Consider the following 22,549-nt stretch of genomic DNA (forward strand, 5'->3'; position numbering starts at 1 on the left):
AGACGCTATTCAATTTAATGGCCCGTATTTCCATTGAGATGTCGGATAGTCTTCTCACTTTACATACGCTAATAATTTTCAAGTTTGAAGCATCTTGGTATGAAATACTTACTGTGCTTCTACTGCTGTGTGTTTGAAGGTGGTAAAACTTTTGTGGTTCGACTCCGGCGGCACCACCGCCACACCTATTTCCACCTAATAACAGCAGTGTTAGGCGCTGCTGTTTTCCATTTTGAAGGGTGTGGTAAGGGACACATACTTTTCCGAGGCGTTCCAGCTTAGTCGTTAGGAGTAGCGGCGCATCTGTAGCCGACCTCAGGTAGGAATATCTAATCCTATCTGAGGTTGATTACAGATGTCCATGGGCGGCAGTAGCCACTTACCATCAGGTGGACTGCATGCTTGTCTGCTACTCATATATTATAAAAAAAGATAAAATATACAGTTTCTTTACCATTTCGTTCCCATAAAACTACTCCATACTTCATCATCTTATTCATTCAACAAGTTGTTTGAACCCAGACGCTATTCAATTTAATGGCCCGTATTTCCATTGAGATGTCGGATAGTCTACTCACTTTACATACGCTAATAATTTTCAAGTTTGAAGCATCTTTGTATGAAATACTTACTGTGCTGCTAATAGTTTTTTTATATATAACTAGCTGACCCGGCAAACGTTGTGTTGCCATATAAATAAAAAAATCTTAAGGGTGAACAACCCTTATCACTTCGGGGTATGAAAGATAGATAGCCGATTCTACGACCTACTGAATATGCATATAAAATTTGGTGAAAATCGGTGAAGCCGTTTCGGAGGAGTACGGTAACTAACATCGTGACACGAGAATTTTATATATAAGATTGAAGCAACAAAGGAGCATACAGTCCACCTGATGGTAATTAACTCTTGGTACTGCCGCTCATGGACATCTGTAACCAACTGCAAATAGAACAGAGGTTTTACCTGAAGTCGATCATATGTAAGTTAGTCGGCATCTAAACCCTTCTGTCAAAAGTGGTGTTATGTGACACTCCTCGGTCAAACCATATTGGTTCTGTTACTTATCGAAATTAGAATTTCATCTTAAAAGAGGAAGTTTCGGACCATATATCGGCAAATATACCTAATATCCCTTCCAGGTTTGATTCCCAGGATAATATTCCGGGACGCTTAACTTAAAGGTCTAAACTCATACCACCAGACTAAATTGCTTCACTATCTTAAATAAATTTGAAATTGCTACAATTGTAAGTCAGTATTCAAAAACACATATCTAATCAGTCTAAACATAAATATGTATATAGAAATATCAGAGTATAAAGTGACTTTTAATTTCACAATTACTTACAAAGGTCTTTGTATTCGAATATTCCATCATAAAAAAAGAAGAAAAATAAAGAGTTACTTATTTGGCCATAAAGTAAGATCTTTATTTTGTTTTGTTTTCCACGACCGTAAAAAAGCATTGTTTCGACAAATCGCGCCAAATTCCTACATTTCGTAGCTGCCATTCCATGCGCATTGGGCGGTAAATAAACAAAATGGTGGCGGAGTTTTCCCGCCAAATTATAACATTGTACGCGTATTTTTGTGTTAAGGGAAGTTTGTGTTTTTTTTTATTCAAATAACTAAAATTAACCCCAAATAGAACTAAAGTAAGACGCGTTGCTACCCCTGACATGGCTCAGGTATTTCGATTTATCTAGATCGGAATGTTTCGTGTAAATGTCTACCACACCCTTTAAATCAGTACACATCAATATTTGACATTATTGTTATAAGACATAAACACATGTGACGGGGGTACCTTCGAAGTGAAACTTAATCTATCACCAACTACACACATAAACTATACACATGTAAAATAGAAATATGTATTACATAATCTGTGACACACAATGTTGCATACACATCTAATATTTAGGAAAATACATAAAGATTACCGGTATACTTTTAATTTGTTCAAATACTATAAATTAATGTAAAACTTTATATCAAAACTGGGTTTAATAAAGTAGTTTTAATAGTCCTTCTTTTGTATTTTTTATCTACAATCATATTTTATTCTTTCATTCTTCCATACTGCCATTATGCCTATTTTCCAAACTTTTATTAGCTTTTTATGTATGGGCATGTAACGGAATCTTTGAACTCGATTTATACACACTTTGAACGGTCAGATCAATTGAAAATTTTGAGCAATTATCAAGAACCGATGACAATACACAATTTAATAACTTTGTCCGATTGTTCTATTTTATACAAACTTCGCCTTAACCCCCATTTCCCATGGAAAACTAGGTCATAAGATCGATACATACCGAACTTGGATTTGTGCCGGTGTTAGCATAAATTTGCAAATGTCTTCGTGGGAAGGCTTTTGTTTTGTTTGAGTTGGTAAGTGATTTATTCTGCGGTTGCCCGAGACATTATTCATGCCCTAATGGGTGTGGTGAGGGCCACTTATAAGGCGTTTTAACTTAGTCCTCAGAGTGTTCTAACTTAAAGTTTTAACGTTCAAAAAGATTTTATCATAGTTGTCAACGCATCTATGGCCAATCTCAGATAGGACCGTAATCCTATCATAATTACAGATGGCATTTGGCGGGAGTGACCAAGTGGTCAGGGTAAGTACCATCAGTTGGACTGCACGCACGTTAACTTATTACTCCTGTATACTAAAAAAATGTGTTACTCAAAAAATTCCTTGCAGAAAAAAATAAAAGTTTTTTTTTTATAAAAACGAAATAGCAAATTGGCTTGCTTGCCTGATGGTAAATGGCTACTGCTGCTCATGGACATCCATGTAACCAATAAAGTTGTCTAAGTTTTCGAATCTCTTCCTAAGAGTAACTTGGACTTTCACTCAAAAAATCCGAGTTACCAACCATTGAAACTTTGCAAACTTAACGGTAACTTAGACTTTCAAAAAAGTCCAAGTTACCAATCCTAGGGAGAAAAGGTTTACAAGAGCGCAGCTTGAAGCGTGGCCACTTTGTGTCTGAGTTATATGACCCAGTTGCCGGTTCGGCAGGAACTGCGGGAAGCGTTGTAATCGCTTCCTCGGCTAGGTGTGAACGCATGACGTGACAGGCGGATACACACGGCAACGGGTGTCGGGATATGTCGTGAGATTTGGGTTTTTACTAGCTTTTACTCACAGCTTCGCAAAATTATCACAAAGTTTCCTCACAATCGGTTAAGGCGTGAAAGTGTAGCACAGTGTACACAAATACATCTTAACTAATATTATGTAACTAATATTAAATGTGAATGTGATTTAACACATTTATAATATTAGTTAAGATGTATTTCTTTTTTAATTAAAATGAGAAACGAGCATGTGCATTCCACCTGACGGTTATTGGTCACTGCCCTTCATGGAAATCTGTAATCAACTTCACTTAAAAATAAAAATAAACAGGGGTTATATCTTATAACAGCAGTGTTTACTTGTTTAGCTCTATCGTGTTCTGATTTGTTAGATAAAGTATACCTTACAAATGATATTAATAAAATAATTTACTACTTAATCCTCAGCCATCAACACATTCGTGATTGACCGTAACTAGAAATAGGTCCTTTTTATATGCGCTTTATGCTGTCAAGATGTTTGGGCAGAAAGCAGGTGCAGTGTCGTTACAGTCAAATTACTGACCTGTTTTAAAGATGATACAATCCTCTGAGATTCGACTACGGCGACACCACCCCACATATATACGACATACTCTAAATAATGGAATACTTGTAACTCAAGTTGTCTCCCTTACCACACCCTTCAAACGGAACACAGCAGTATTTAATAATGCTGTTATTAGGCAGAAATAGTTGTGTCGGTGGTGCCGCCAGAGTCGAACCACAGAGGATTTAACCACATTCAAATTGTATATATTATTCAAGTTTTATAAATTTACTGTAATTTAAATAATGATATCCCCGGACATATCCACGGGAGGGAGCCCTCTGTGCCGGCCGCGCGGCGTCCGGGCGCGGAAGTCGCGCGACGCTCCCGTGGGACCGCACTGCACTTGCCTTTACTACGTGACACCGACTTGTATTTACTACATACTACTATAATAGATATTAACTCAACGGTTTACTGACATGGAATCCAGCAGTAGATGTTTTCTTTACTCCAGTTGCCGTATTTCGCAGGACGGCAGGGGAATTTCTAGAGAAGCTAGACAAACGAATTAGATAAATTCTGTAATGTTTTCCTAAGCAATGTATATAAAGTTAAAAAAAAAACGTTAAATAATTAGCAGTACCCGCAGCTTCGCCCGATTTTTGTTCGACCATAATAAAATATAGACTATAGCCACTCCTGAATAGTGTTGCTTTCTGATTGTGAAAGAATTTTCGTGATCAGTTTAGTATTTCCGAAAATTAACCCTTACAAACAAACAAAGTTACAAACTTAACCTCTTTATAATATTAGTGTAGATTTTTATATTATAGTAGTAAATCAGGATGTAGTCCAATTGATGGTATGTAGCAGTTGATTTGAACTACATTACTTTTAAGGAAGTGGCATGGTGTCCATAAGATGGTAAGTAACTATTGCCCATGTATTATCCACTTTAGATATGAATGGAGTCTAATAACTTAAGAAAAATAATTAAGGTGCCACTGGAGTCGAACCACGAAACACCTAAAACCACCTTTAATTCGGTCTAATAGTACCTACCTATCTAATATTATGTTCTGAGTTAAATTGTAAATTGCAGGTTTTTTATTTGTTAAATAGTCTCGGACATAATGGTTAAGTTTCAACATTTTTTCGTTGTTCGTGCAAGACCATTGTTATATCTATATTACTCTCGTAATGGCAGCGAAGCGCTGCTGAAAAACCCCCTTTTTTAAACCTTTTTCTTAGCTATACGTAGACCGTAATATTAATCACCTATGTAGGTACTTGTATTGTATTTCTGCCTCATAAAAGCAGTGTTAAGCGCTGTTTGTTCTGGTTCGAAGGGTGTGGTAAGGGAGACATACTTTTCCGAGGCGGATCATCTTAGTCCTCAAGAGGAACGGCGCATCTGTGGCCGAACTCAGATAGGAATATCTAATCCTATCTGGGGTTGATTACAGATGTCCATGGGCGGCATTAGCCACTTACCATCACGTGGACTGCAAGCTCGTCCTATATTATAAATAAGGACAATGCTGAGGCCCTGCAGCGAATTTGTTTAGATCACTGTTATATCGGCAAATGGAAAGTATGTTATGTAGTTATTTGTATCAGGCGTTACTTTGCGGAAATCTTGTCTATTAAGTTAAGATTAAAACTACTTCGCAACAATCCGCTACAAATATGTATGATGGTATATATTTTAAACCATGCAGTATGTAGGTACCTACCAACCTCCCTCCCTCAAAGGATGCGTGCAGGTGCATAAAATTAAAAATATACACCACCATACATACCACCACCAACACGCTCGTCTGCTACTCTTATATTATGTATGTATAAAAAAGGTGTAAATATCTAGCGTAAAAAGGCGTATATTTATGGTAAGGGGTAGTTCTTTTAATTCGGGAAATGATGCCTTTTCTCGTTGACTTATGTATATAAACGACCATCAGTTTTCAGGAGTGATACCTAACATCTGTTACCGGCTTTAAGCAGAATCCCTGATTTGTATGGTGTTTTGGCATGTCCATGGGCTGCAGTGACCACTTATCAAGATAGATTAGGTACATGAGCTATTCCAATCTCATAAACTATATAATGATTATAAAGACAAAAGCCCGACTGCTTAAAAATATAATTTATGTTCAATCATCATCATCAACCCATTACTGTCCCACTGCCTGGGCACGGCTCTCCTCTCAGAATGGGAAGGATTAGGCCATAGTCCACCGCGCTGGCCAAGTGCGTATTGGTAGATTTCACATACATTTGAGATTTTTTTATAAATATCTCACAGTTTTCCTTTACCAGTTAGCTAGTGATAATTAATTTCTTATACGCACATAACTTTTGAAAACCAGAGGTGCGTGGGATTTGAACCTCGGACCCCTCGATCGAGAGGCCGAGTTCAATTTATGTTACTCAAACATTTAAGACAAATCTAACGACACCTCATATGTTAAAAAAAATATATATACGGTCGAATTGAGAAACCTCCTCCTTTTTTGAAGTCGGTTAATAAAATCGGTCAAGCCGTTTGGTTTGATACGCTCGAAAAACATTACCCTTCAGAGTAGGGTAAAAAGATTAGCCAGTGACGTCATGACGTATGTCAATAAAGGTAGGGGAAGAAGGTTAATATCAATAAATAAACACACAATAATTATTGTACAATTTTATTGGATTTCTTCACTAAAAACTAGTTACCATCCATCTTCGGGTTTTCTCCATTTGAGAGAAAGCCCCATGCCCAACAGTGGGAGAAAAGAGTAATTTTACAAAATTCTATATTTTTTTGTTTCTTGTATCTTTCGTTTTCGATCTTGTAGATAACTATCTTCGTCTTGACAGTAAAGTTTTTAGGAAGTTAACACTCAAACTAGTAATTATAAATTTTTGATGACATAAAATATTCTATAAATAATAATAATAATTTGAAGGTGGTAGAACCCTTTGTGGTTCGACTCCGGCGGCGCCACCGCCACACCTATTTCTACCTAATAACAGCAGTGTTAAACGCTGCTGTGTTCCGGTTTGAAGGGTGTGGTAAGGGAGACAGACATTTCAGAGGCGTTCCAGCTTAGTCCTCAGGGGTAGTGAATGATGAAATATTATTCTCCAAGCATCTATGTAACCAAGCTAACACCCCGTGATGACGTCACACTTCTGATTATGCTCTCCAAAGATCTATATATTCCAACTAGCTAACCATAATCACGTCACACTTAATCACACTCTCCAAAGACCTACATAACACTATCACCTCAGTCGGGCGATGTCCGTAAAAAAGTTATGTTTCTTAGTATGTTTTTATTCATAATGGATCTTCCGACACCCGTTAGTCCTAAAAGATCCACTTTGAATAAAATCCTGTATCATGGATTAAAGTGGACAAAAAAGTGCAAAAAGATCCATCAATGGATTTTTTTTTTTTTACAATGGATCTTAGTGGACATCGCCCTCAGTCGCCCCGCTACTTCCCGTGCGCGGCGCGGGGCAGGCGCAGGTGCACGAGGCGCACGGGAACGGCCGCTCGCTCGTGTGCGTGCGCACGTGCGCTTTAAGCGTCTGGTTACGATGGTAAGAAGGGATAAAGGAAGGAGGACAAGGTAAATATCAATAAATGAACACGCAATAGTAATATCGCACAATTTTATTGAATATCTTTATTTTAAAAAAAAAGTTACTATCAAGTTTCCTATATTTGGGAAAAACGTCTAACACCCAAGTGTCAACAATAAAACGAAATATGTAATTTTACTAAATTCTGAAGTTTCTTATAGATAGGTAACTATTTTCATCCTGACCAAAATTAAATTTCTTAAGTTACTAAAAAACTCACTCTGATGACGTAACTCTTGATGACGTCACACCTTGTGTCAAAAGTAGAGGGTATGACGTCACTAGTTTCCAAAAAATTAGAATGTAACACCTCGTAAGAAGCAACTCCTGATGACGTCACTCTTTTTATCATATTCTCCAAGCTTTTATTAAACCCAACACAACCCCTGATAACGTCACACATTTAATCACACTCTTCTAGTACCCACATACCCCACCACCCCAGCCCCGCTACGTGGTGTGCGCGGCGCGCGGCAGGCGCAGGTGCACGAGGCGCACGTGCGTGCCGCGCGCGCTGCTCTGCGCGAAGCGCGCCGGGCAGCGCGCGCACGGGAACGGCCGCTCGCCCGTGTGCGTGCGCACGTGAGCTTTCAGCGTCTGGTTGCGCTGTGGGATGGGAAATATAAGTCAAGACTTAATCATTATAATGAGTTGCATAAAGGAATACATTTTTGATTTGTTAAGAATACATGATTGTTAACAATATGTTATGTTTTTATCTTATATTATGTTATATAAGGGCAAGAAAAAGTATTATCTGGAATGTGTGAACGAAAACAAAAAAAGGGGTTCTCCATTAAGAAAAAAACTTTGTTGGACATCATTTTGGTAATCAGCCTCAAACACTATTAAAATCCAAGGCATTCTTAGTCAGTCAAATTATACCTATAGACTCGGGACCAGAGTATAACTAAAATAACCCCTTCTTCACATACCTTTGACATTTTTTTATATAAATCTCACAGGTATGCCTGTTTCCTCACGATGTTTTCATTCACCGTTTTGAGCAAGTGATAATTACTCTAATTTAACACAGTAATAAATAATTATAAGGGATTAATTAGAATAAATGATGTCTTCAAAGTCAAACCTCAAAAAGTTTTAACAAAAAAAAAAAAGTTTTATAAAAAATAAATCATACTTACATCAAACACTTTGTCGCACATCGAACAAGGATACTTCAAGGGCCGCTTCTGCCCTTCATGAACAAACCGTTTGTGCTCATTCAAAGACCAGTTATTCACGTATGCCTGTAGAATTAGAAATAACGTCAAAACCAATAGCCAATTGGCCAAATTTAAAAAAAAGTCTCATAAACCTATAATGGTAACGATACATTTCATAATTTACTTATAACTAACACAGAAGATGGTAGAGCCCTTCGGGGGACATATATGTATGCCTAATAGCAAGAATGTAAGAGAGGCATAGTTATTTTCCAACTCAGTCCGCAGGGGTAGCAGCGCATAGACATACATCAGGTAGAAATCTAATCTTATCTGGGTTCATCAGGGATGCCCATGAGCGGCAAAGGCTACTTATCATCAAGAAGACTGTATACTCATCTTCTAATTCTATATTATAAAATTGAAGGTGCTAGAACACTTTGTGGTTCGACTCCGGCGGCACCACCGCCACACCTATTTCTGGCTGATAACAGGAGTGTTAAGCGCTGCTGTGTTCTGGTTTGAAGGGTGTGTTAGGGGAGACATACTTTTCCGAGGCGTCCCAGCTTAGTCCTCAGGGGTAGCGGCGCATATGTGACCAACCTCAGGCAGGAATCTAATCTTATCTGGGTTTGATTATAGATGCCCAAGAAAGACAGTAGCATTCACCACCTTCGAATGAAATGCATGTTTGCTACTTCTATATTAAAAAAATGAAATCTGTCTTACCCTATCACATTTATCACACTGATATGGTCGAATGTTCAAATGAATCCTATTTGTATGTCTCTCGAGATCCCGGCGAATCGCAAAACGTTTATCGCAACTTGTACAAGGGAACCTGGAAGGATAACATCATCATCATCATAATCATAATCATCACCCTAGTTATCATCATTATCAACATGATTAACTTTATCAGCTACTAGCTGACCCAGCAAACCTTGTACCGCCTCAAAATCTATTTATCAAATATATTTCATATAAAATATAGCCTATGTTACTCGTGGATAATGTAGCTTTCGAATGGTGAAAGAATTTTTAAAATCGGTCCAGTAGTTTTTGAGCCTATTCATTACAATCAAACAAACAAACAAAGTTTTCCTCTTTATAATATTAGTATAGACAAGTTTGAATAAAAACTACTTCGCAACAATCCTATACAAATATGTATGATGGTATAGTCCGCTTAAAACTGCTAGTCCGCTCTGAATATAGAAATGAATTGCGTCACCATAGCAAATTGTATGACTACACCTGCTTGCAACAACTTCAGAGCGTACTAGCATTTTGGCGCAGACTATATTTATTTTAAACCATGCAATATGTACTGCCTCACTTCCACATAGGATACTCAAAATAGAAAATATACACCATCATACACAACTAAAAAAACAAGTGTTTCGCTCAAAAACAACATAATCAGAATAAATTGAATCTATGACAGATGATGCTCTGTTTTGAAGATTTTTGACCACTAGACCTATTTTATCATGCCTATTTTACTATTATATGTATAAAAGGGGAGTTTGTGCGCCCTTTTTATTATGATAACGAGCTTTTGCCCGCGGCTTCGCTCGCGTTAAGAAGTAATATTTTCATTCCCTATTTTATCCCCTTGGGGGTAGAATTGACCAAAATCCTTTCTTAGCGGATGCCTACGTCATAACATCTACCTGCATGCCAAATTTCAGCCCGATCCGTCCAGTGCTTTCGGCTGTGCGTTGATAGATCACTATGTCAGTCAGTCACCTTTGAGTTAGGTATATATATTTAGATTGTTTATTGACTTTATAAACGGGTGAAATAAGAATATTTCATAAAAATCTATGGCAGAGTATGGATTTTGCTGACAATATAATATTTACGTACTTACGGTAACTCTAAATAATTGTTATGTGGCGCTGTGATCTTTACGTGTTGTTTCAACGCCGCTTCCGATTTGAAGCTTCTGAAAACGATGTCAAAATACAAATACAATATTATCATACAAATTTAAGGTGGAAGAATCCCTTGTGGTTCGACTTCGAAGGCAAACACCTGTTTCTGCCAAATAACAGCAGTTTTAAGCTGTTGTTTCTTGTTTGAAGGTGTGGTAAGTAATAACATACTTGTTCGAAGCATTCCAGCTTAGTCCTCAGTAAAAGCAACGCATCCGTAACCATCTTCAGGTAAAACTCAAATCAAGGATTGAGTTCAACTGTCCATTGGACATTTATGAACAGGTAAATTGTATGTTCATTGGCGACTTCATATTAATAAAAGAAAATTGATACGAGTCTATTTAGAGTTAATAGGCTAATCGTAAACCTTGATATTTATCACGAGAATGACGATTATTATCAAAAAATGTTTATTTTGAAACCTTCAATCTCGAATTAACTAACTTGCTACCTCATACTCACTTATCACATTCAACACAGTAATAATCCCTCTTGTGTGAATGTTTAACATTGTGGTTCCGTAGCTGCGACGGTGCTTTGAACGCCATACCACATTCCTGGCAAACGTAACGCTTCAGCACATCGCCCGCTGAAACTTCACTTGAATGTCTCCTACAAAATAAATAAATAAATAAATAAACGCTTTCTACACTCACAGCCCCACACTAGGATTCCCTGTGTCGTGGGTGCTATGGACACACACATAGACTAATACACAAACACCCAGACCCAGAAACAGAAATATAAATTCATCATTTAGATATCTGTCTGGCCGGGGATCGAACCCGGGACCCTTTCCGCGTCAGACCGGTATGGTGACCGCTCCGCCACGCGGGTCGTCGTAAAATAAATTATTATCATCAGTATCATCAACAGCAACCATTTTAACTATCAACATAGCCAACTCCATGAATTTATCAACATCACCGTGATATTTATTAACTGTTGTTAATATTTTGGTGCCTAAACACTCAAAGATATCATCATTATCAATATACTCCTGATAATAGTAAATAAACTTTGAAGAATTTAAAAGGTGGTAGAACCCTTTGTGGTTCGACTCCGGCGGCACCACCGCCACACCTATTTCTACCTAATAACAGCAGTGTTAGGCGCTGCTGTGTTCCGGTTTGAAGGGTGTGGTAAGGGAGACAGACTTTTCCGAGGCGTTCCAGCTTAGTCCTCAGGGGTAGCGGCGCATCTGTGGCCGACCTCAGGTAGGAATATCTAATCCTGTCTGGGGTTGATTACAGATGTCCATGGGCGGCAGTAGCCGCTTACCATCAGGTGGACTGCATGCTCGTCTGCTACTCTCATATTATAAAAAAAAAAAAAAAAAAAACATTCTATAAAATCTTTGTCTATCAAATATCGAAATATCACAATTTCTAGTAAGTGGACGTCTTCATCAATATTATCAAGACCATACTAAAATTCTTAATATTAAAATTGAATGAGCATCATTATCAACATTATAGACATATCCGATACTTTAATTAACAGAAACATTATCAGTATCATCAACATTTTAACTATATCATTATGAGTTGATCATTATGAATAATTTAAGCAATTATCATCAATATCATCAGGCACCTCCAAAATAAAAATAAAAAATAATATTATTGATATTAAAATATTAAAATTATATCTCCAAAATATTAATGTTATTGATTAAAAAATCCATCATTATCAAATCAATAATTAATAATGAAAATATTGACATTATAGACTAAAATATACTTTCTATTGTCGAAAATAAGATTCGGAGTAAATTTTCTTACATCTTATTTCCAATACTTACAAAATCATATGTGACTTCAGAACCTCCTTGTTAGCATATGTTTTTTGACAAAGCTGACATTTAGCGCGCACTTTGTTCTGATGTATATAACGTACGTGTTTTCTTAGTGATACTTGTCGCCTATAACACAAAAGATTTTTATATTTAGAAATATGTATATACAGGGTGAATTTTTCAAATAGGCCTTCAGGGCCAACTCCGAAACTATAAGGAGTGATCCTTATAAGCGATACTATCCGATAGTGGAATAATATAGAGGCGTTATTTTTCAAAATGAACTCATTCGACTCCCGGCTAGGGAAAAAGTATTTTAAAAAACTAATGATGCAGTTTTAGTTTTGATCAAAATCGGCCTCGTAACTCCTTTCAGCATTTTTCACTAATCCTTATAATTTAGGATTTGGCCCTGAAGGCCCGTTTGAAAATTCACCCTGTATATATATATTTGTTTTGTTTTGTCTGGGATTGATTTCAGATGTTCATGGACGGCAGTAGCCACATACCATCAGGTGGACTGCATGCTCGTTCACTTATTTAATACAATAAGAAAACATTGTTCAACTCTTGAACTCAAATAAAAAAAAAATTGAGTTTATGTTGACTTGGTTCCATAAATCGTCGTCAACATTTGCTCTCCCACTACTGAGACGGGTCTCTACATGAGAGCTGTAGGCCATAGTCTACAGCTCTAGGTGGACTTCATACATACATTTTCAGATTTTTTTCTTTTTTCGAACTCTTAGGCGTGCGGGTGTCTTCACAATATTTTCCTTCACCGTTTAAGCAAATGATATTTAATTTCCAATGCGCACAAAACTTTGAAAAATTACAAATGTCTGGGATTTGAACCTCGGACATGCAGAATGAGAGGCAGAGTTTCTTAATCACTAAGCTATCATTGCATTCATAAATACTTACTTGAAAGTCTTAGAACAATGCGGACAATTGTATGAATGCAACTTGAGATGATGGGCGTTATAATGATCTCTTATTGTCAATCGATTTATCCTAGTCAAACCACACTCCATACATTTGTAGCGTCTGTAAACATACAATATATGGTAATAACATTAATGTTAGAAACCAAAAATAACGGATTGCACTCCGGTAGTGCCGGCAGAAGGGAAAGCTTTCGAAACCTAACTTGAATCTTATATATAAAATTATCGTGCCACACCAAACTTTATATGCATATTCAGTAGGTCTGAGAATCGGCTACTATCTATTTTTCACACCCCTAAGTGATAAGGGTTGTTCACCCTTAACATTTTTTCTATTTATATCACTGCACAACGTTTGCAGGGTCAGCTAGTAATAAAATATAATAAAATATAATAAATAAAAAATGACATATTTTTTCCATACTGACAGCGCATGACATCTTGACTTTTGTAGTTTGCTTTGCCGTCTTACGAATTTTCGATCAGGCCACATGTCCTGACGCGAGTTTAACTTTTTATACCCATCACAAAAAGTGCACAACGTCGCTAGAGAAGTTTCCACTTCAACAAAATTGCATTTAAATCATTTACTGAAAGGGAATGTTATGTGACTTACACTACTACAACAATTAAGAGGAATCCGATGACAGTTCATATATTAAAGTCCGTCGCAATTGGGCTATATGAAAAATAATAGACATACATAAAGTCTAAAAAGTTACAATTTATGATTTGAGACTAAAATAAAAAATAAATATAGTACAAAAAACTAAAAAACACGCTTTTATGATAAAATCAACTAAAAAGTAGAAAATAATTTTCAATCTAGGAATAAATTAAGGAACAGTAAATTGTATAGGAGGATTTCGTTTTATCCTTTGAGTACGGAATCCTAAAAATCATTCTACAAGATGGCATTATAGATATGTTTCAGTACATTTGAGTTATAGGAAAATAACATTATTATTTTCCAAAGCTAAAAATCAATCTAGTAACTTTGCCTGAACGCTCCATAAGGCGCTTTCTCTCGCCTCGAAAATCGTTAATCCTGAGGATATTAATAAGGACAATGGTACAAAATTATTAAAATCGTGTATTGTCATCGGTTCTTGATCATTCTTCAAAATTTTGAATTAAACTGAACATTCAAAGTGGATAGAAATCGGGCTCAAAGATTCCGTTACTGTTACGTACATACATACAAACGTACAACCCAAGCTAATAAAAGCGTGTTAATAAATATAAATAGCATTAAAAAATAGCTAATGATTTGATTTGATTTGACTGAACAGCGTCGTCCGACAAAAACGCTTCATAATACATAGTCTCATTAAGACTCCGCCCTTATCCGAAATCACTTGAAACTTTTACATCGGAGTCGGTTATGGAGTTCCATAACATTCCTGGTTTAAAATATGTACTCATATATTATAACTTACATCTTATGACTCCTCTTGTGTCGTAACAACTTCTCCTTGGAATTCATTCTCTGTTTGCATATATCGCATTCGTAATCACCCATAGACTGAAAAAAATAGAAATTATTATAAAAAACTAAAACCTGACTGCTGAAGATTATAGTCTACTTCTACAATTTAGACAAATCCAACGACACCTCATATGTCAAAATCCGTCAAGCCGTTTGCGCTACAGGATGTTTTAATAAGTCATACATACAAACAAACATACACTCGAAAAACATTACCCTCCGCAAACCGGTAAAAGTACAAATTCGCATAGTTATAGGGTAGTGTCTAAATAGCTAACGCAAATGCAGTTCATCTACTAGTAAGGGGCCACTGCTCTATGGGTAGCGGAAATCTGTAATCAACCCTAGATAAGATTAGAGTCCTACCTGACGTTGAACATGTATTGCTACCCCTGGGGACTAAGTTGGAACTCCTCGGGTAACTGTTACTCCCTTACCACACCCTTCAAACCAGAACACAGCAGCGCTTAACACTGCTGTTATTAGACAGAAATAGATGTAGCGGTGGTATAATCCACGCCAAACTTCTAGTCTGCTCTGAATATAGAAATGAGGTGCGTCGCAACAGCAACTTGTATCAATGGAACGAAGACAGCGCCGGGACCACCTCGGCTGCCCGTTAGTGTGCCCTTACTGTTACTACGGAGTATATGCTTGTAGTTGTGTTCGACCGCATTGCCGCTCAGACTACACCTGAGGGATTACTACCATATCTTAAAACAATATTATTTAAATCATATATTGAAATGTCGTACTACGACTTCGTTAAAGTAAGATTGTTTTTATAATATTACAATAAGCAGTTTTGTATTATGGCGGTCGAATTTGTTCATTCTTTTTTTGCAGGATATTCAACTTTTTAAGCAAAATGACAATTTCAGTTGGTTTTATACAATGGATAAGCGAAAAGTGAATAAGGGTTTAATTTTGTTCAACTGCGTATGACAGAACACAATCAAGTACGTGGTGCGAAAGAGATGACACTAGTTTCCTTTTGGATAAGGAATAGACAAATTACTCATTATTTTACATCACTCGGCAGGAATAAGATAAAACTGTTTTAAGGAGGTCGGGGTCCGAAACAAAGTAATGCTGATGCAATGTCGAAATAAAACTTTCCTGAACTATGATGGTTTTTAAAAGATGGACTAGCATTGGCGCGGCCTATACCTATGGAGTCGAAGCAAAAAGGGTTTAAATTAAATTTACCGTCTCACCTCACTATGACTTTCCATATGTCTATCATAACTCTCCTTAAAATTAAATCCTTTAATACAATCCTCACATTTGTATGTATAATCTTTGTATTTTTTATCTTCAGCCTTTTTCAATCTCTCCTCCATACATTCCTTTCTTGACACATACACAATTTTGAATAAATCTGAAATTTATAAATTAATATATATTTTTTAATGATATTCAAGAAATAATAGTAGTAGCAAAGTATGATATAGGAGTAGGAGACGAGCATGCAGGTAGAACCTTTGCATTAGTTAGAACCTTCGAAACTGCGGAGGGACATAGGTTCCCTCTGTGTGTTCTACCGGCTTTACAATGGTGAGTGTTCCGAGGAACTGTTTGACCTGGTGCCTGCGTCACCATTCCTCCATCGCACCACTCGCCGAAGGATGAAGTTCCATCCACACCAACTGGACTCGTGGCGGTCCTCCACGGTTCGGTTTGCACGGACGTTCTTGCCACGGACGTGCAAGATGTGGAATGAACTTCCTTCTGAGGTATTTCCGGAGCGCTATGACATGGGGCTCTTCAAAAAACGTGGAAAAAGAGCTCTCCTTCAAAGCCGGTGATGTATTGGCGACTCCTCTGGTGTTGCAAATGTCCATAGGCGGCGTTGACTACTTTCCATCAGGTAGCACGTCTGCTTAATCGTTAGGTTAACCAATAAAAAATTAAAAAGAAAATGCAGTTCAACTGATGGTAAGTGGCTACTTCCGCCCATAGACATCTGTAATCAACCCCAGATAGGATTAGAAATTCCTATCTGAGGTCAACCACAGAGATGCCGCTACCTCTGAGGACTAAGCTAGAATGCCTCGATTCGTCTCCCTTACCACAATTCAAACCAGAACGCAGCAGCACTAAACACTGCTGTTGTAGGCAGACATAGGTGTGATGGCTTCGGAATCAAACCACAGAGGCTTCTACCATTTTTGAAACATCAATTATGATTACCAGAAAAGTAATTTATACCTCTTTCAATTTTTACACACAAATCTTCCTTTTTCAAAAATCAACATATTATCATTTTTTTTTTAATATTAATTGTAAATCCACCGCTTTATTTGTTAAGCTTTATCTACCTTTTTAACTCCCAATGCAACTAGAGAAAAATTTTTAGAACCAAAACTGAACTGCTTAAAAACCTTTGTCACACCCACAATTTAGACGAATCTAACGACACCTCACACCTTAAAATCCGTCAAGCTATTCGGGCCGTACGGCGTGCCAAAGAATGTGACATACCCTCAAAACTAATTACTCTCGGAAGTCAGGTATAGTCCGCGCCAAACTGCTAGTCCACTCCGAATATAGAAACGAGTCGTGTCGCAATAGCAAATTGTAGATATTAGCGGGATGAATACAGCCCCCCCCCCCCCCGTCCGCTGCCTGCTCTCGCCCGCGGGTAGCTAGCTGCGTTAGTGTGCCCTAACGTTATGGAGTATATGCTAACTAAACCTGCGCGCAACAACTTCAGAGCGGACTAGAAGTTTGGCGCGGACTATAAAGAATAATTAAATAATTTACCCTTTTTGCTGTCAAAAAGTTTTGTCTTCTGACTTCCATTCTGTAGAACCTCTGCAACTATATCTTCTCCGTTTAATTCATCTTTCAACAAGTCACTTAATGGATAATCTTCTTTTGTGTGACCTTCTTCAATATCTGTAAATTAAAATAGTCACCTTCCTCAAGCTTGTCTTTGAGATTTTCTTAGTTATGTTCATATTAAAAATTAATTATTTATCATAATAAACCTATATGCCAGACGCAGAGTTTCTTAACCACTAGGCTATTAATTCTTAATCATTAGGCCTAGAGGTCAAGAAACTTTGCCTCTTGATCGAGGGGTCCGAGGTTCAAATCCCAGGAACGCACCTCTGATTTTTCAGTCATGCGCGAAATTAATTATCATTTGCAAAAATGGTGAAGGCAAAAATCATGAGGAAACCTGCATGCCAAGAAATCTATAAAAAAAAGAATTCTTCAAAGGTATGTGAAGTCTACCAATATGCACTTGGCCAGCACAGTGGACTATGGCCTAAGCCTTCTCATTCTGAGAGTAGACCCATGCCTGGCAGTGGGATAATAATGGGTTGATGATGAAGTGGATGATAGAGAAATAACCTCTTACTTGAGTATTTCGTTAAATATTGTTAATATCGCTTGTCATACAATATTACTAATATATATCTTTATATATATATTTCTTATGTGCGTGTGTGTGTCACTGAACTCCTCCTAATGGACTGATTTTGATGAAATTTGTTGTGTGAACACACACAAGGGGACTTGGGAATGGCTTAGATTCACAATTTAGTCCGTGGGAAAATATTTTTTTAATTAATTTTTAATTCGTAAGTAGTTATAGAATCGGAAACTATGCATTTGATCAAGTGATGATCTTTAGCAAAGTTGGGGAGTTGGTAAGACCAATTTCCGGTAGATGGCACCACTGTCATTCCAATGCAGGTACAAATTTTCCGTTTTATGTATGTCATATTATTTCTTTAAAATGCGGGCGAAGCCGCGGGCACCACTAGTAATAATGTATATCTCTATCAATATCAATATTGAAATTTACAAAAATTGCATCCCCAGAATTCAAAATTGGAGATAGAGAATCACAAGACAGAGTTGTGCTGTTCTATACTTACATCACACAACAAAGCATACCTTCTTTATTCCTAGATTTCTTTTTCCTACTACTTCTCTTCTCTGCCTTGCTTCTTCTTAAAGACCTTCTCAAATTAATACCAAATCCTTCAGAGGCAAACTCGTCTTTCAATAAATCTTTTAATGGGAAATCATCATCTTCTTCCTTCACAACTGAATCTTGGAAATCTAAAAAAATCAATGTAATATAAGATTAAGCTGTAGTTTTAACAGACTGGAAGGAAAAAGGTTGTTCTAAAGGTGGTAGAACCCTTTGTGGTTCGACTCCGGCGGCACCACCGCCACACCTATTTCTGCCTAACAGAAGCGTTAAGCGCTGCTGTGTTCTGGTTTGAAGGGAAGAAGGGTAAGGAAGATATACTTTTCCGAGGGGTTCCCAGCTGAGTCCTCAGGGCTATCGGCGCGGTGGTCGACCTCAGGTAGAAATATCTTCCTATGTAGGGTTAATTACTGACAATTGGCAACAGTAGCCACTTACCAACAGGTGGACTGCATGCTCGTCTGCTACTCCTATATTATATATAAAAAAAACTTTTTTTAAAGAGTTTGTGAATAAAATTTCACATCAACTTGTCTACGAAGACATGTTAAAATTTGTAGTTAACTATTATTTTATATCAATAGTATACTTAAATATTACTAATAACATTTTAAAATAATAAAACAAATACCATTATCATCTTCAATAAATTCGCCTTCTAACTGATCTGAAAATCCATCTTCATCTTTCACTTCAATTTTTATTGATAATTCCTTATTCTTATTGTTACCGACTTCTATTGAGTCTAATGTTGTATTTGTAAGACAAAACAGTTGCGACTGTGTCCTTGCGGTTTGGAGTAATGTGTCTGTGATCTGAAATTATAACATAAGTATACATAACATTACTTAACACCAGTGGAATCATACTACTACTATGATTACCGCGTGGCGGAGCGGTCACCATACCGGTCTGACACGCAGAGGGTCCCGGGTTCGATCCCCGGCCAGACAGAAATCTAAATGATGAATATAGATTTCTGTTCCTGGGTCTGGGTGTTTGTGTATTTGTCTCTGTGTGTGTCCATGGCACCCACAATCCTAGTCTAATCCTAGTGTGGGGCTGTGAGTGTGTTGCATGCCTTATATAAAGCCTTGGTGAAGAGTCATTTGGAGAGTAACTCGGTTATATGGTCTCCTAGTGAGTCTAAGTACAAGACAATGTTGCAACATATCCAAAATAAATTCTGCCAGGTTTGACCCTGAAGGCCCGTTTGAAAAATCACCCTGTATATTATAAAATCAATTAATAGGTTAATACTTACATTATGAATATTTTCTAGAAGTGTTTGGTTACTTTGCACATTTTGGATAAATAGCTCTGTCCTCTGAGCTAAGTGCCTACATATATAACATAGACATATTTCATCTATCTGTGGAAAACATTTTACATTTTATCAATATCAATATCTTACATATAAAATTCTCGTGTCACAATGTTAGTTACCATACTCCTCCGAAAGGGCTTTACCGATTTTAACCAAATTTTATATGCATATTCAGTAGGTCTGAGAATTGGCTACTATCTATTTTTCATACCCCTAAGTGAAAAGGGTTGTTCACCCTTAACATTTTTTTATTTATATAGCAACACAACGTTTGCCGGGTCAGTTAATTAACACATAAATGAGTAATTGTTTCTGATCTTGATGAATGGTGAAAAAACTCGTTTTTTTTTTTCAAAATGAAGGAGTGAGTCATATTTGCCTGGTGACTGAATATCCCTCTAAGTCTGAGGTTTGCAACCACATGCCTGATTTTTCAAGATTATTGTATTTGAAATTATTTGAGTTAAATATCACTTGCTATAACAGTGAAGGAAAACATTGTAAGGAAAGCTGCCTGAAAAGAACTCTCTCATTCTTTAAGAAAAAAATGTGTCCCAAGGTGATGTCTAGTAATTTGCACAAGGCCAATGTGGTGGACATCGGCCTAACTTCTCTCATTCTGAGGGGAAATCCGAGTATAGCAGTGGGACAGTGATAGCTTGATGATGAAGCAACACAGTTGTAAGCAGAGCTGAAGTTGACAGCCAAGCATTATGTTTGATATTGGGAATGTTCCGTTGAGGTCTCCCGCGGAAACAGCCCCAATCACAATCAACAGTGCCTTCTTAACTCAAAATCGGAATTTATAAATAAAAGTCATCATGTAACTCCTTGCAAAGACACCAAACACTTATTTCAATGTAGTAGCAAATATTTTCCTATATATTACCTGAATTATCGCTCTCAATGTTCCATTGTTTATCTTATACCGCTGTAAAGCACTGTCATTACCACTTGATAAACACGCCAAGCAACATTGAAACTTATCGCTATTTTTGTCCAAATCCATTTTTGAACGCTCAACTACTTTATTCAGATTTAAATATTTATATGAAACACAGTACTATTTGACGATCTTAATTTAACAAAAATCCATTCATTAGATACATCTTGACATTCTTGACAATATTTTGATAATATTTAATTTTAGAGATGTGCAGAGTCAGGTCGACTCGAGTCAGTACTCGAGTACTTACATAAACTCGCATACTCGAGTACCAATAGTGATACTCGAGTACCAGTAATACTCGAATACTGACGATACTCGTACACTACAACTATTACTCGTACAAGCAAAAACTTGTTTAATTTTGTGTAGTGAGTGGCGTTTTTTTTTTTTTTTTGCTCTTCCGTGCTATTGGACTGTATGTTGTGCAAAGTACTCGAGTACTTTGTGAATACTTTGGACTCGAGTACTGACTCGATTCTTTTTTATATGAGTACTAAAGTACTCGAATACCAAAAATGGCCGACTCGGCACATCATTATTTAATTTATAGAACTGACAGTACTAAGTTACTAACGTCACAAACTCACAACTGACTCTAGACATGGACGATTGCGCTGACGATACGAAATCCTTTATTAGTTAATCGATTTTTTGATTTAATAATATATTTACTAAACTTTTTAAAAATTGATACTAAGATCATTACATATTTTGTGAATAATCGCAGTTAAGAGAAACATGAGTTGTCCGTTGCAATTTAATTTTCTAATATAGTTATAATATGAAAGCTTTCCGCTTTTTTATTGATCCTTTTTTCGTGGACTATTTTCGGTGGTGGGAACCCTTTTTATTTTAAGCTAAATATTCTCTGATCGATTTAAAAAAAATCGAACGTCTTCCATATTTTTGTCGAATCTTCAGACTGCGATTATAATTCATTTAAAAATCGATATTTTTCTTTTGGAAAAATCGATTTTTAAATGCATTAAGGAATTGCCGTCTATAATAGAGTGTTGCTAGATCAGAGTAATTATAGACCAGTGCAGATAGCTTTAAAAAAAATGAAAAATTAAAAAAGTAGGATGAAACCATAGGATGAAACTTATTGAAAAAGGAAGAGAATATAACAAAAAAAGGGAAATATAAATTATAGGTGATTTAAGTCCCATGAAAAAAAGTTCATTGGGAAAGTTATAGGTAATACAAATTGGGAAAGTTATAGGTAAAAGATCTACAAATTTTATATTTTTTTAATGATTATTAGTTCAAAGATTATTTAAGGAAGGCGAGCATGACGCTCGCCACACCGTCTGATGTGTACGATGGAATGCGACCACATAATATATCGCCGTCCTTCCCGGGGTTGCTGGCCGGGCTGTTTGAACTTCCGCCCCCCTTTTAGTCGCCTCTTACGACAGACTGGGAATACTGTAGGCCTTTTCTGATCCCGGAACTACTGGGATAATATTGTATAGAAACCTAAACGCGTAAGATTTCTGATTAAAAGTTGTCAAGGGGGTAGACTCCATCTACCAATTCACACTGGGTCACCTCGGTGGAATGAGGTCTATTTATTAACCCCCTTATTCTAAAAAAAGACCTATTTTCTGCATAGATTAGTCAAGATCCTCACTCCTAACACGAAAATTTAACCGTTTTGACAATAGAAATTGTCACTGTCATCTATTTTCGTTTTTGAAAAATATTAAAAAAAAATAG

General features: G+C 36.8%; 1 protein-coding gene across 1 annotated transcript; it reads right to left on the minus strand.

The window, feature by feature from the left end:
- Positions 1 to 7,694: 7,694 nt before the first annotated feature.
- LOC140754750 (uncharacterized) lies at positions 7,695 to 20,996 on the minus strand. Its single transcript, XM_073089835.1, has 14 exons — positions 20,771 to 20,996; positions 19,819 to 19,926; positions 19,186 to 19,369; positions 18,515 to 18,682; positions 17,369 to 17,503; positions 15,820 to 15,983; positions 14,553 to 14,638; positions 13,091 to 13,213; positions 12,173 to 12,292; positions 10,831 to 10,980; positions 10,302 to 10,376; positions 9,155 to 9,266; positions 8,405 to 8,509; positions 7,695 to 7,865 (listed from the first exon to the last, which is right to left on the minus strand). Exons 1-14 carry the CDS (start codon positions 20,888 to 20,890, stop codon positions 7,710 to 7,712), a joined length of 1,806 nt encoding a protein of 601 aa, XP_072945936.1. The 5' UTR covers positions 20,891 to 20,996; the 3' UTR covers positions 7,695 to 7,709.
- Between the last annotated feature and the right edge of the window lie 1,553 nt (positions 20,997 to 22,549).

This window comes from Epargyreus clarus, unplaced genomic scaffold, assembly GCF_041222505.1.
Source record: "Epargyreus clarus isolate Ecla_fem2 unplaced genomic scaffold, WU_Ecla_fem_2.2 ptg000031l, whole genome shotgun sequence".
Taxonomy (NCBI): Eukaryota; Metazoa; Arthropoda; class Insecta; order Lepidoptera; family Hesperiidae; genus Epargyreus; species Epargyreus clarus.